At 47.8% G+C, this 14,290-nt stretch overlaps 1 protein-coding gene across 2 annotated transcripts in view; it reads right to left on the minus strand.

Moving 5' to 3' along the window:
* Positions 1 to 7,754: 7,754 nt before the first annotated feature.
* Positions 7,755 to 14,290, minus strand: part of SLC1A4 (solute carrier family 1 member 4) — a 29,742-nt gene continuing 23,206 nt past the window's right edge. For both annotated transcript variants that reach the window (XM_065929050.1, XM_065929049.1), the window contains 3 exons: positions 13,044 to 13,238; positions 12,610 to 12,744; positions 7,755 to 10,591 (listed from right to left, as the gene is read on the minus strand). In XM_065929050.1, coding sequence (XP_065785122.1) covers positions 10,363 to 10,591; positions 12,610 to 12,744; positions 13,044 to 13,238 — 559 coding nt within the window. In that variant the 3' untranslated portion in view covers positions 7,755 to 10,362. The remainder of the gene's footprint in view (positions 10,592 to 12,609; positions 12,745 to 13,043; positions 13,239 to 14,290) is intronic.

Genomic DNA, 14,290 nt, shown 5'->3' on the forward strand with positions numbered 1-14,290 from the left:
CCCACGTGCTCTGATGCTTATCAGTCAGAGGGGGCTCTAGCACTCCCTATCGGACTGCCTCTTCTGCCCTGTTTCCTCATCCAGTTTCTTGAAGGAGTTCATTTTGAAAGCCAGCTGCTACTCTTCCTCAGCACTTTTGTGGCACCTCCAGCGCTATCCCTTGGATGTTTTTTTTGACAGCTTTTACCATGAGAACATAAACACCTGGGAGAAGTGAACGCACTGACTTTCGTGACTCAGAATGAGAAAACAAAGCACGAGTGCTCATGCTCAGGGCTTCCAGATGCCACGAGAGCTCTCAGCTGAGGGTGCTAATACTCCATCCACCTGCTAATGTTAGGAAATATCTATGCTAACCCTATTCTATAATAGTGTAATTCCTCATATGAATGGCATTAATCAGCTTTGCATAGAACAATGCTAAATGTAGTATACTTTTATTGTACATAAAGACACACAGCAGGAAATTTGAATATAGGGACTGAAAGCTGCCTAGAGATGTTTCTTGTCAATAGCACTGACTAGACACTGAGAGAAGGCTTCTGGGCTAAGAAAGAAACATGGCTAGCTCCGACTAACACCAGATCCCACTGTGTGGGTGGGATGGAGTTGGTTTTCTCGCACCGCTAATCAGTTCCTCAGCACCCTCTGGGTGTCCTAAAATTCAACTCAATTTGGACAGTGTTCCCCAGGAGGGAACATCAGATTCTGCAGGTTAAGACCTCGGTCCCACAAGACTGCCCCCACTTCAGATGCCAATCACAAGTCCAGGTTATCACGTGTGCTTCTGACTGATGGGCTATAAATCAGGGGCTCCCATTTTCCCCTCCTTGGTTTTGATTAATTTGCTAAGGCTCACAGAAAATATTTACTAGATTACAGGTTTATTATAACAGGATATAATTCAAGAACAGCCAGATACAAGAGATGCGTAGGGCAAGATACTGTAAGAAGGGGCGAGGAGCTTTGTGCTTGGAGTGTGCCCTTCTCCCCGGAAACCTCCATGTGCTTCCCAACCCAGAAGCTCTCTGAACTGTGTCCTTTTGGTATTTAAAGAGGCTTAATTACGTAGGCATGGTTGTTTAAATTATTGGTCACTGGTGATCTGTTCAACCTCCAGCTCCTCTGCTTTACCCCAAGTCAGGGGGTAGGACTGAAAGTGCCAACTTCTAATCATGTGGTCGGTTCCACTGGACACCAGCTCCCATCCCTAAGTGCTTTCAAAAGTCACCTCATTAACATAAACCAAGTTGCAGTGGGAAGGGACTGCTTAGGAACAATAGGACACTCACTTCACCTTTATGGCTCTGAAGCAGTTTCAGGAACTGACCACAAGAAACCAAATATTATGACCAAAGATGCTGCTGCTATTCCTAGCACTCAGGGAGTTCCAAGCACATAGGGAGCTGTGGGCTAGGAACTGTGGATGGAGACCAACTGTGTATGAGAAGTACATTGTGGCCACCTGAATGACCAGATATATATTTCTTACAAATCGCTGTGCTTTCCTGGTGGCTCAACAGTAAAGAATCCCTCTGTCAATGCAGGAGACTCAGGTTTGCGGGAAGATCCCCTGAAGAAGAAAATGGCAACCCACTCCAGAATTCTTGCCGGGGAAATCCCATGGACAGAGGAGCCTGGCCGACTACAGTCCATGGTGTTGCAAAAGAGTTGGCCACAACTTAGCAACTAAGCAACAACAAATCACTAGCACAGCAGTTCTCATCCTTGGCTCACATCCTTGGCTCACTTGGGACTTAAAAAATGTAAGTTATCCAGGTCCAAGCCTAGACCCATTGAATCAGACTCTCTAGGGTGGGGCTTAAGTATTTTTATGCTCAGGTGATTCTAATGAGAACCACTGGGTAGGACTTTTTACTTTGCCTCATTTATTCTCATGAATGTAGCTTTACTTCTCTCTCTGGAGTGTCTGAGGATTTAAAATGAAGTAAGAGCATAGATTTTTCTATAAGTAGCATCTGTGTCTGGAGGCCAGCTTCCAGTTCTAAGACTCTTACACAGGTGAGGTCTACTTGGTGTTGTAGCTCCCATCTCCACAAGGGAATGAATACTCGCAGGCCAGGATCTCTGGGGGCCACCTCAAAGTCTCCCTGAGGTATGTGCCTTAGTTTCCCTTGCCACTGATAAACTGCCAGCCAGTCAATCCACAAACCTCAGGCCATTGTCCTAGGGTTGGGATGGCTGTGCTATCTTTCATGGGCTGAACACCACAGCCTAGTTTACTTGGCTTTCCAGTTTCCAGCAAACCATACCAGTGGCAAATGGATCATGAGAGATGAGACATGTTTTCTTTACAGCAGGGGTTGGCAACCTTTTTCCATAAAGGCCCAGCTGGTACGTTATCTAGATTTTCTGGGACAAGGCCAAATTGAGGGTATCATGTAGGTTCTTCTATTAATATAACAGGAGAGAAAATTCCTGCCCCATCCTAACCCCACTTTGCCTGGCATTTGCCATTCCCAGGAGTGGACATCTTGATGCCCAGGTGCCATCAGCTTGGAGATATTTTCAGGACATACAGCCACTGGCCTGTCTGGGGAGGGGATTGATAGACGGTAGGTGGAGGGTTGGCTGCCAGTGTCACCTAGAGCCTGGAGCATAAGTCCAGTCATCTCAGCTTGGGCCGCTGGCCACATTTGCCAAGTTGTCAACACGTGGACTGGGTTTCTACTCCCTGATCCCCAGCATTTGTCAACAGCAAAGTTCCCAACATGCAGGTGGTGACAGTGTAGGCCCTGGGCAGGGATAAGATGTAGCCTCCAGCCAGAGAAGTTGGTGCTGGGATTGGAGAGACAGGGACATGTATGACTTTCCACCACACGGACTCCTGTATCAGATACACATGTTAAAGATTACATTTTGTAACTGTGGTCTGGGCCATGTATGACTTTCCACCACACGGGACCCTGTATCAGATACACATATTAAAGATTACATTTTGGACCTGTGGTCTTATAAAGACAAATGAAATTCAGTCTGAACTATATGCTTTCCTTCTGTTTTCAAAATAAAATATTTTTGTGGGCTCCTAAATGTACTGTGGACCCTCGGCCCTGTGTGTACTGAGACTAATGGGTGATCTGGCCCTGACCTGCGTGGATGGGGCCACCGATGCGTAGTCTCCTTGGCTGCTCTTTGTCTGTTGGAGCAGTGCCTGAGACCATACAAAAGCAAGAAGCAGGCTGGCTTTGACCTGGGGGCCACAGCTGGCTGACCTGCTGCTCTAGATGGTCAGGATGCAATTAGCTGAGAGCATTTCCAATGGGCCACAGGACACCTAAGAAAAGACATGGTCACCCAGAGAGACTGGGAAACACTACAGAGAGCTGGATCTCCTGCCATATCATGCCACCAACCCTGTTATTCTTTTTAATGAAGTATTCCTGACTAATGGAAAATGTATAAAACATATTCGGTCAACTTAATGCATTATCACAAAGTAAACACCCATTCAGATCAAGAAGCAGAACAAAGCCAGCATTTCTGGAGGCCCCTGTAGTTCCCGTCCAATCATTGACCCTCTCTCCACCTGATTGTGGCTACTCAACTGATATGTAACCCTGGTCACTTTTGTTGGTATAAATGGAATAATGCCACACAGAGCATTGCACTCTTTAGTGCCTGGATGCTTTCAGTCCTGGCCATTGTTGCTCTTGTTTCTGGAAGGACTGAATGGAGATTACCACTCATAAGACCCGTTTGTCGTAAGATTGCTTCTCTTACATGGACATGGCTGGAGGTGAGGGGGGTCTGGGAGCAACCCAAAAAGGCAGCCCAGGGTGCTCTGTGGCCTAGAGAGATAAAGGGTACATTGATGCCACAAAATGCCTGGCAACAGACCCTGTGAAAGACACACCAACAGGAAAACCAACCTGACTAGGGAAGTTAATTAAGGAGGTTCCTCTTAACCTCAACCTCATTGCCTCTGAGACTCATCAGCCACCACTTATTAAAAAGAAAAGAAATTTTTTTTTACAGGGCAGACATTTTCGACATGCTTTTTTATTTGTTATTGTTCAGTTGCTCAGTTGTGTCCAACTCTTTGCCACCCCATGGACTGTAGCATGCCAGGTTTTCTTGTCCTTCACTATCTCCTAGAGTTTACTCAAACTCATGTCCATTGAGTCATTGATGCCATCCAACCATCTTGTCCTCTGTCATCCCCTTCTCCTCCTGCCTTCAATCTTCCCCAGCATCAGCGTCTTTTCCAATGAGTCGGCTCTTTGCATCAGGGAGCCAAAGTATTGGAACTTCAGCTTCACCATCAGTCCTTCCAATGAATATTCAGCATTGATTTCCTTTAGAATTGACTGGTTGGATCTCTTTGCTGTCCAAGGGACAGTCTTCACCAGCACCACTGTTCAAAAGCATCAATTCTTCCACCTTCTGAGGTCAGGGCTGCTGTGTATAACCATAAAGTCTGCACAATACACAACCTCAGGGAGCATCGCTTACAGAGAACACAGTGTGCGCCATATCAGGCATGGAACCGCACAGTGCAGAACAGAATGTTAGCAGACTCAGTTGCCTGGGTCCAGGCCACACTATAACTTAGCACGTGGTCTAGATACCTAGACCTTCATCAGCTACACCTGTGTGGCGAAAGGTTCTTCAAATTAGTTAAGTGTTCTGGTTATCCACTATTAACCTAGAAATTCAATCCCCTCTTTTTTTTTCCCCCAATAGGCTAAAATGACTGAATCTGTATCTGATGATAAAGAAGATCTTACATGGGACTTCCCTGGTAGTCCAGTGGTTAAGAATCTGACTTGTAATTCAGGGTATGTGGGTTCAATCCCTGACTGGGGAGCCAAGATCCCACATGCTGCGGAGTAACTGAGCCTGCACACCACAACTAAGACCAACAAAGCAGCCAGATAAATAAATAGTTTAAAAAAAGAGAAAATATCTTACAGACTCTCCTGTGGGTGTGTGTGGGAAGGTGGGCAATGATTACACTCTTTTTCCCCAAAGAGAATTTTTTTTTTTGCTATGCCCATCGGCATGTGAGATCTTGGTTTACGGGCTAGGAATCGAACCCACGTCCCCTGCATCAGAAGTGTGGAGACTTAATCACTGAACCACCAGGGAAGTCCCAGTGATTTTAAACATCAGTTCTTTTTGTCTGGGATGTATCTATAAAAGAAAATATCTATATCTACAAATACAAAATATCCAGAATAGGCAAATCCATAGAGATAGAAAATAAATTAGTGTTTGTCAGAGATTCTGGGTTTCTTTTTGAGCTGAGGAAAATCTTCTGGAATCAGATTGTGGTGATGGTTGCACAACTCTCTGAATGTACTAAAAACTACTAAATCTTTGAAGAAGAGAATTTTATGGTGTGTGGATTACTTAAAAAAAAATTTTTTTAATTCTATTTTTTTTTCCAGAAAATGAAGAGACGCTGAGTCTTCATTGACCTCAGGACATTTGCTGAAACTCTTTTTTTTTTTTTTTTTTTACAAAGAAGGACTATGTCTGAGCTTAATGCATGATTTTCTTTTTCCCCTAAAGGCAGAGCTAGGGGACAGTCATGAAGACCACACTAAGAATCCCAAAACTATCATCTCACTCTTGTGTGTCACTCCAAATAACCCTAAATCTGCTAAAAAAAATCTAGCTCAACACTCTTCTGTATATTGTTTGTAGAAAACAATGTAGGTTTGAGATTCTGAGAAGAGAAAATTTAGGATACTCAGTTCCAACTCTTTGAAAAGATGGAAAACAGTGGGGATCACAGTGCTCTACCCTTGAGATGGGAAAGTTATCTTCCAAATGACTCAAGATTTCCCTCTTGTTATATGTTTCCTCATTCTCATTCACTGATAGCCTCAAGAAGGGGGCCCAGGGCCCAGGGCCCTACAATGGGGAGGTAGACCAGAAGCCTGCCTTTGTGTCCCCAAACATGAGGAAAAGGGGTTGAGCTCAGGCCAAGAGAGCAACTTCCTGTGTAGAAGGCAGGACCCTGCTGGAAGCAGCTGTCTGCATTCAGAGTTGCAACTTGGGAGGATAATAGTTGAAGGAAGGAAAGGCCGAGTTTTCTAGATGTGGGCTTCTGTTATGAATAAGGGACTTTCACATGCATCCTGAAAATAATTTATAAAGCCTGGTTTCTTTTAGGTAGTTATCCAAATATTTTTAGGAGAAATGTTCAACATGGGCATACTGTCATACTACACAGGCACAGATCTGCAGAAAGGCCCACGAGTTGAAATAGATCTTCCTTTCTGTCTTTCCAAGCCAAATAAGGAAATATCACTCATTGGGCCAGATGCAAAGGGCCACAGGCTGGTTGGGAAGCTCTCCTGCCAGTGTGTCTGATCTGAGAGCCAGCATGACAGAGGAACTTTCCTGGGTCAGGCACTCTTTTGAGCATCTTACATCAACTCCTTACATCATCTTACATCAACTCCTCTACTCTTCAGAAGCCTATGCCACCGGCAGGATTATTATCCCGTTTTAAAGACGAATAGACTGAGGCACAGAGATGTTATCAAGCCCAGGGTCATACAGCAAAAAGTGCCAGATCTGGGACTGGACACAGACAGTGCATATTCCTCCTTGCTGCATCATTCATGCGTTCATGGTGTCACCAGATGTTCCTCTGTGCAGGCTTCGGTGACCCAACAGATCAGCACCCTCTCGTCTCCCCTGGGAAGAGGTGGCTTATGGAACTGCCATTCTTGATTTGACATTGAAAAGCTTAATCACTGAGTACTCACCCCAGTCTCCAAATACTCCAACCAGAGAATCAAGGGAGCCACACTCCAAGGTGGGAACCTATATGTCATTAGTAACAAGCCCCATCAGGCACTGGATCTGTGCAGGCTCTCCACATCCCTTTGGGCCTTGCCCAGAAAGTAAAACTGGCTTCCATATTATGTGGAGGGCTGGATATCTCCAGGTGAGAGCAAGGTTCTCTTCCTTCAGCGGGCCCGGGGTCTGGAAACTAAGGCTGTCACTGGGAGTTGGTGGGATAATCCTACTGTAAGAAGCTTCTAAATTTCCTAATAGTGCTGGGATGCAATGTCACTGAACATGTGCACTCAGTCATTTCAGTCATGTCTGACTCTTTGCAACCCCATGGACTATAGGCCGCCAGTCTCCTCTGTCTATGGGATTCTTTAGGCAAGAACACTGGAACGGGTAGCCATGCCCTCCTCCAGGAGATCTTCCTGACCCAGGGATTGAACCCAAGTCTTTTAAGTTTCTTGCATTGGCAGCTGGGTTCTTTACCCCTAGCACCACCTGGAAAGCCCCAACTGAACTTGAGATGATACGAAAGAAGGTTCTGGGTGTGTTAATGAGGACAGTAGGCACGGGCAACTGTTTTATGCAGGGACTTTCTCAGTGATTCTACAGACTGGGGCATTCTTCCAGCTTGGCTCTGGGCTTACACTAGATGGTCAATTAATACCTGTCAACCTACTTGTCCTAACAAGGCTTGGCTTAATGGAGGTATGTGGCCAAACCACTCACTGCTTCAAGGGCTCTGCTAGTGTTGAGTGGGAGGAGCCCAGGAGCCTGGAGCTCACCACCACAAGCCACATCAGTGATGGTTCTGCAGCAGCTCTGCCACCTGAGTGGCCTGCCCTGCTACCGGGGGTCATGCTGGCTAAATGTAGCTAGAAAAATAACCCCTCAATTTGTTACCCACAGGCCATCCCCCAGAAGAACTCCACCAGTCAATGCAACTTCAAAACACAAGAAAAAAATAAAGGAACATCGGATTCTAGTAGAAATGCTGTATTCATTTTGAAGACTGCTATGTTTTAAGGCAAGTGTCACATATTGAAAACAGATGAACAGCATTACGACATGTTAGAGCAGGGGACACATCATCAGACAATGAGAGGGTGGCATTTTCCCCCAGCGGGGTCACTCCCAGTCTGATTCCTCTTTCGGACAGAAAAACAGGGAGAAACCAGGGAGAGGGGAGCGATCATCAGAGGGGTTTTACATGGAAGCACCCTTCCCTAGGCCACGTGCTCCCCACACTGCACCGCCAGGTCCTGGAGAGAGTGTGTGCAGTCCCTGGGTCAGACTGTCCATGTTTTGTGAAATTCACCTTTAGAAACAGGAAAATCAGGATGCCAAAGCCACACAACTTGCAGTTAATTCACCTCTGTCCAAAAATTCAAACTTGTTTGGACTGGAGCTAAAATGCACAAACACACATGTAGATATAGATGCTAAACACACATATACCCCCCATATGCTACACATATGTGTGTACACACATAGTTACATAGAGGTGGAAGAGGGAAAAATAAGATCTAGCAAAGCCTGAAAAATAATGAATGTTCACTTGCAGTCTGGAATCCAGTCATATGATTATTTCTCCTTTAAAAACAGAAGGCATCAACAACAAGCCAGAGGGTAAAGGCTTCCGTGTACTGCACCCCTGCTTCACAGGAGTGGCTTAGCTTGTTTTAAAGAGGGCTAGAGGGAGCAGGGCCTGCCCACTGGCTGGGTCTTCTCTGTGCCCCTTGGCTCTTCCCCACCACTTCTGCTCAGGCCCATGCCCCATAATCTTAAAATAGGGGAGTTTCACTGTCTCTGTCCCTCTCCCTGTTCTAGCTGTGATGGGACATGCATCCTAATGGTGTGCTCCCCTTCTGCAGGGCCTGGGTGATAGCAACAGAGAAAACAGGGGAATGAGCAAGGCTGAAAGCTTGGGAGCTTGAATAATGGCCAGCGTGTGGTGGCAGAAACGTGCCTGGGTCTGGGAGGCCCTGGGAGGCCAGGGACCCACAAGTGGCCTGGGAAGCTAATTTACAAAAAGATGAAGCACATCAGGAAGAGGCTGCATTTGGTGCTCACAAGAAACTGCCAAGAGGACAAGTGACGTGACAACAGTTGCTCCTGCACACAAAACAAAGCCCTGCTCATAAAAGCTGTCCTCCCCGGGAGAAGGAGCCTCCTGGAGAACTTAGGTATCACTTAGGTAACAGTGAGGAAGGTACGGGGTTAAGTGTTAGCACTTAATAGCCAAGATGCGAAATGCTCATTTTCCACAGATTCACTCAGTTTGCCTCACCAGATTCCTCTGAGGTAGGTAAAAGGCAGGTGACATCAGCCCCATTTTACTGATGGGGTAAAGTGAGGCCCCAGGACTAGCTATAGGTCACCCCACACATACACACCAACTACAGCGAAACAGCTGTCTTGTGCCTTTTAGGTCTTCCTTCCCTGCCCCTGGCAACACTGGTGCTCTCTATAAAGCCCCCTCTCCAAGGTTCAACCTGAGTCAGTAGGTATCAGGTCGACCATTTGGCTGATAATTTTAAATTCTGATGTGCTGGAGGAAAGAGAAACCAAGCCTATCCAAATCAGCCAAAGCCAGGACATCTGGCTTCACCGCAGTGAAGGGTGGGTTTGTAGTATTTTAAAAAAATTTGTTTTGCTTTAAGGGAGGGTCTAGTTGGATTGAAATCTATTGCTAGACCAGTCAGGGTCCTGAATGTAATGACCACATCACACCTCCCCAGAGGCGGAGGCCCCACTGTGGCCTGTTGCCAGATCAGAGTGGAGGTGGTTAAAGCCACAGTGTTGGCAGAGGTCCAGGTCACGAAAGCAGAAAACTTCCCAGGGCTGGGGCCAGACTGGGGACATTAATGTGTGTGTGTGTGTGTGTGTGTGTGTGTGTGTGTGTGTGAGTGTGAGTGTGTGTCCTTACCCGTTGGGCTGCTTCCCTTTCCCCTGCAGGCTGCACTCCCCCTCCTTTCTTTGACCTCAGAATGTACTTGTTTACTTAATGCCGCTAACCAGAGACACCAGCAGTGCTAACACCATGGAGTATTTCTAACTTGATGGGCACGCAGCGCCTCCAGCCCAGTCACCCAGAAGCCAGCCATGCCTAGTCAGAGACTCTTAACACCTGAGTCCCAGCTCAGAGAATTCCAGCCAACGATACGAATTTGGGAATTTTTCCAATTATTCTGGCTCACAAGGTGACAGATGACTGCCACCCGCCCAGGTCTGTCCAGGAAGTATCCAAATGCTGAACTTTCCTGGGTGTGATGCAATAACATGTGCATCTTCCAAGCTTTAGCTGCCAGGTCTCTGTGAGCCTGTAACTCCCCACCCTGACGGCTCGAGGGTCTGTTTCCAGACAGAGCCGGGGTGCACACACTTGACCTGGACATGGTCGAGTGTCAGATGTCCGAGTGTCTTGGTCCGGAACCCCAGTGTCTGTGCTGAGAAGTAACCGTCAAACCGGTGGCTGGGCCAATGCATTGCTCGGGAGGCGAAAAGTCAGTGAGGGCGGTGCCAGGGCCAGGTGGCCAGACTGATGGGGTGGGCACCCCCGCTGGGTGAGCTGGAAGCCCAGCCCCATCACAGAACCGACTCCTTGGACTCTGGGGTGCTGGCTGCTGGGCCGGCGGGGTTTGGGTGCGTCACCAGGGGCGACGTCTCCTCCTCCGACTTGCAGTTAGGGATGGCCTCCACTTTGACCTCGCTCAGCTCCTGCTCCCCTCTCTTCATCGCCTTCTGATTCAGGTGGTGGAGGATGCCCGCACCCAGGGCATCGCCCTCCACGTTCACCACGGTGGTGGTGCGGTCCCTGCAAGGGGGAGAACAGGCAGGCGTTACAGTCAATGCCGCGTGGAGCCACCAGGGGGCGGACATCACTGCGGGCTGAGGTACCAGGAGGCTGTGCTGTGACCCTGAGGGAGAGCAAGCCAAGGGCGTGCAGTGTCGCGGGACGCTAAACTGATTTTCTCCAAATATTTTTCATTCTTATGAAACTAACAGACCCACTCATTGTAGAAAAGTTGGGAAGAAGAGAAATATGAAGGAAAAAACAAAAGTCACTCCTCCCCCCCCATCCTCTGCATCCCTGAGTGAACCAGTAGTGACATCTGGATCTGTTTCCTTCCAGAAATCTCCCTATGTGTGTGCTTCATGTGTGAGACACCGTCGTGTAAAAGTTATAAGTAACTGGGATGACGAGGGCTTCCCTGGTGGCTCAGATGGTAAGGAATCTGCCTGCAATGCAGAAGACCTGGATTTGATCCCTGGGTTGGGAAGATCCCCTGGAGAAGGGAAGGACAATTCAATCCAGTATTCTTGCCTGGAGAATCCCATGGACAGAGGAGCCTGGCAAGCTACAGTCCACGGGTTGCAAAGAGTCAGACATGACTGAGCAACTAAGTACCCACACACAACTGGGGTGATGGTGCAGATTCGGTCCTGGGTCCAGCTTCCCTCCCACTCACCATTATCCTGTGGGAACCTCCCTCCCAGTCTCACGTCTACACTGCATCTCTACTGAACTGTAACCTTCATGTGCTTCCCATGGCTGTTGGCAAATACCATCTCACAGAGAACAGCACTGCCCTTTCCAGAAGCTTTGTCTTCCCAGAGCCCAACAACCAGCACCCCTCCATGGGGCTCAGAGGAAGTATCATGCTCATTCTGAAGAAGGAGGGAAAATAGGAACTTGCCTGAGGTGCTGGAGAAGCTGAGGGTTGTGGAATCAGAGGTTGTGGGTGGTGGGGGTCTCCCTTGGACAGCTCGCTTGGTGCCAGACCTCCCTCGTCCTGACCAAGCACCCCTTAAATGCCTGCCTTCCCCATGGAGGGGAGTCGGTGAGGAAGGAGGCGGGGCCTCTGACACTCTGCCCTGGTCCCTCTTACTCACCACCACGGGGACTGAGTCCCTCCGATGTGCTGTCTGAACACTGTGCATCTCCAAAAGCACTTTTCACCCCCAAGGAGCTCGAGGAATTCTGAGAAGTCCCTTCAAGTTTCCGGGGCTTAAAAATAACGTTGGAACGCAGCACTCCGAACCACGATGGGCAGATCCAGCAGCCCAGGGGCAGGCTCTAGTGGTCAGCATATCCAGACCCGGCTCTGAGCAGCCTGGCCAGGAGTGCCTTCCCCAGTGCTGCCTGAACACGCTTCCGTGTGACGTGCATGTGCTAACTCGCTTAGTCTCCGCTACAGCTCTGCTACAGGGCTCTGTTATCCCCTTTTGACAGACTGGCAGACTAAATCACAGACAGTTCATATCACACAACTAGTAAATGATGTGAACCCAGGCTCCAGGGCTCGTTTCTTTTTTTTTTTTTTCAGGGCTCATTTCTTATTCACATGCTCTACCTACTGTCCAACATCAGTGCCTCACTGACCTTCCCTATGATACAGGTATTGTTTGCATCTGAGAAAAGTGTCATTCATGGGACTCAAGGAAGCAACAATTAGAAACTGTTCTGTGTCTTTACAGGAGCCCTGGTGATGGTTACCCAGATCACAGCTCCTTTCTAACTCCGCCCCTGAGCACAAGCCCAGGCACTTGCATTAGCAATGCTCATCTTTTTTCCCCTTACAGAAATCACTCCTTGGACATTCCAGGCCAAGGACAATCATTCCCGAAGATTCACTGCTCCACTGGTTATGACCCCTATGCAGCCAACAATCTCTATAGAGACTTGGGCCTCTGACTTTCCTGAATGTTCTAAGCAAGTTCTCAGTAATGGCATGTTTTAAGTTTCGCTGCATGCCCCGGGCCAGTGCCAAGCTCCTAGGGAGCTCAAAACAGACTTTCTTTTATTCAGTGCCCTTAGAACTTGCTACTTACACAATCCAGTCCACAGCCAGGATCAGAGAGAGGTCATGAGTGGGCAGCCCGATGGCCTCCAGGATAATGGCGATGGTGAGGACCCCTCCAGCAGGCACGCCTGCTGCTCCAACACTGGATGCCGTGGCAGTCACTCTAGGGGATGGGACAGCAGGATCAGCCATGAGCCCGGAGCACCGAGGGGACACAGAGACATGCAGAACATGGCAGCCATGGCTTGGAACTGAAAACCATACAACCCCAGTCTGTCGGCTGCACCCTTGAGAGAGGATCCACTTTCTTCAAGTAATGAATTCATGCTGTCCTCATTTACAAATGAGACACCCAAGTCATGGTAAGATTGGATTCATGAAGTTTTTCAAAGGAAATCGCAACAAAAAATATCTCAAACTTTAAACCAGGCCTAAAGATGAAGGAAAGAATATAGAACTTACAGAATGGTGAAAATCTGTCCAGCTCTCAGCTCCACGTTGTTGAGCTGGGCAATGAACACTGCGGCCACACACTGGAAGATGGCTGCGCCATCCATGTTCACAGTGGCCCCGATGGGGAGAATAAACCGGCTGATCCTCTTGTCTACGCCATTGTTTTCTTCAATGCACTTCATCATAGAGGGAAGGGTTGCCGAGCTGGGAAATGCAAACAACCAAATAAGAGAATAGTCCTTCGTGACCAGGCTAACTTGTTACTCAGCTCAGACCCAGGAACAGAACAATTAGCACCATCCTAGGTTATGGCACTCTCCCCTTGAAATAAAAGAAAAATCAGAATTGTTGCAGAGTTTCTGTCATACATGGGGTTTTGTCAATTGCTTTCCCAAAGTGTTCAAAACTGGGCTTTCCAGACTTACGGTATTTTTCACCTGGATACACCTGTTCCAGATTTCCCAAGAACCACACATTGTCTCACAGTGCAGAATATTCTCAAGAGAACAAAGAACTATTTACTCTCCTCTCTTGAACATGTTCCCCTCCAAAAAGTAAAAGGCAAGCTATGTTTTTTCTTCTAGGCCAAGAAGCAGAAATGGCTCTGACAGGACTTCCCTGGTGGTCCAGTGGTTAAGGCTCTGGGCTTCCACTGCAGGGGACATGAGTTCAATCCCTGGTCAGGGAAGTTCCGCATGCCGTGGCAGTGTGGCCAAAAAAACAGAAAAAGAAATGGCTCTGAAAGTTTGGAAAGAGGAACTGCATCCCAAGATAATGAAGAATAGGACCCGCTCCCTCTTGTGGGTTCTGCAGACCCTGCAGCGTGTGGCTGGCATAGCTGAAATAGGCTGGTTTCGGCCAAAGCCGGAGAAACTTACCTCCTTCATTCCTCCCACACCACAACCCTGTCATAGACACTGCAGGGCAGGATGGTGGGATACATGCAGTAGAGGGGCAAAAACTAAATGTGGGAATCAAACGATATGCCGCCATCCTTTGAAAGTTTTCTTTGTATTTGGAAAGCCCAGTGTTTTTCTGGAAGAATATCAGCCATGACAAGGTCCATCTTTTGTGCTAAATTAGATAATCCCACAATATTGTGGACTGCTAGAGAGCTGAGCACACACCCCTCACCAGGATGCCTTATGCCTTGGTCTTATTTCCTAATTCACCCATCCATAGGGAGAACTGAGCAGGTATCATTCTAGAAGATTTCCTGCAATGTGTTTTGAGTCAAGTGGTTGTCTCCTTTCACT

The sequence above is a fragment of the Muntiacus reevesi genome, chromosome 3 (assembly GCF_963930625.1).
Source record: "Muntiacus reevesi chromosome 3, mMunRee1.1, whole genome shotgun sequence".
Classification (NCBI taxonomy): domain Eukaryota; kingdom Metazoa; phylum Chordata; class Mammalia; order Artiodactyla; family Cervidae; genus Muntiacus; species Muntiacus reevesi.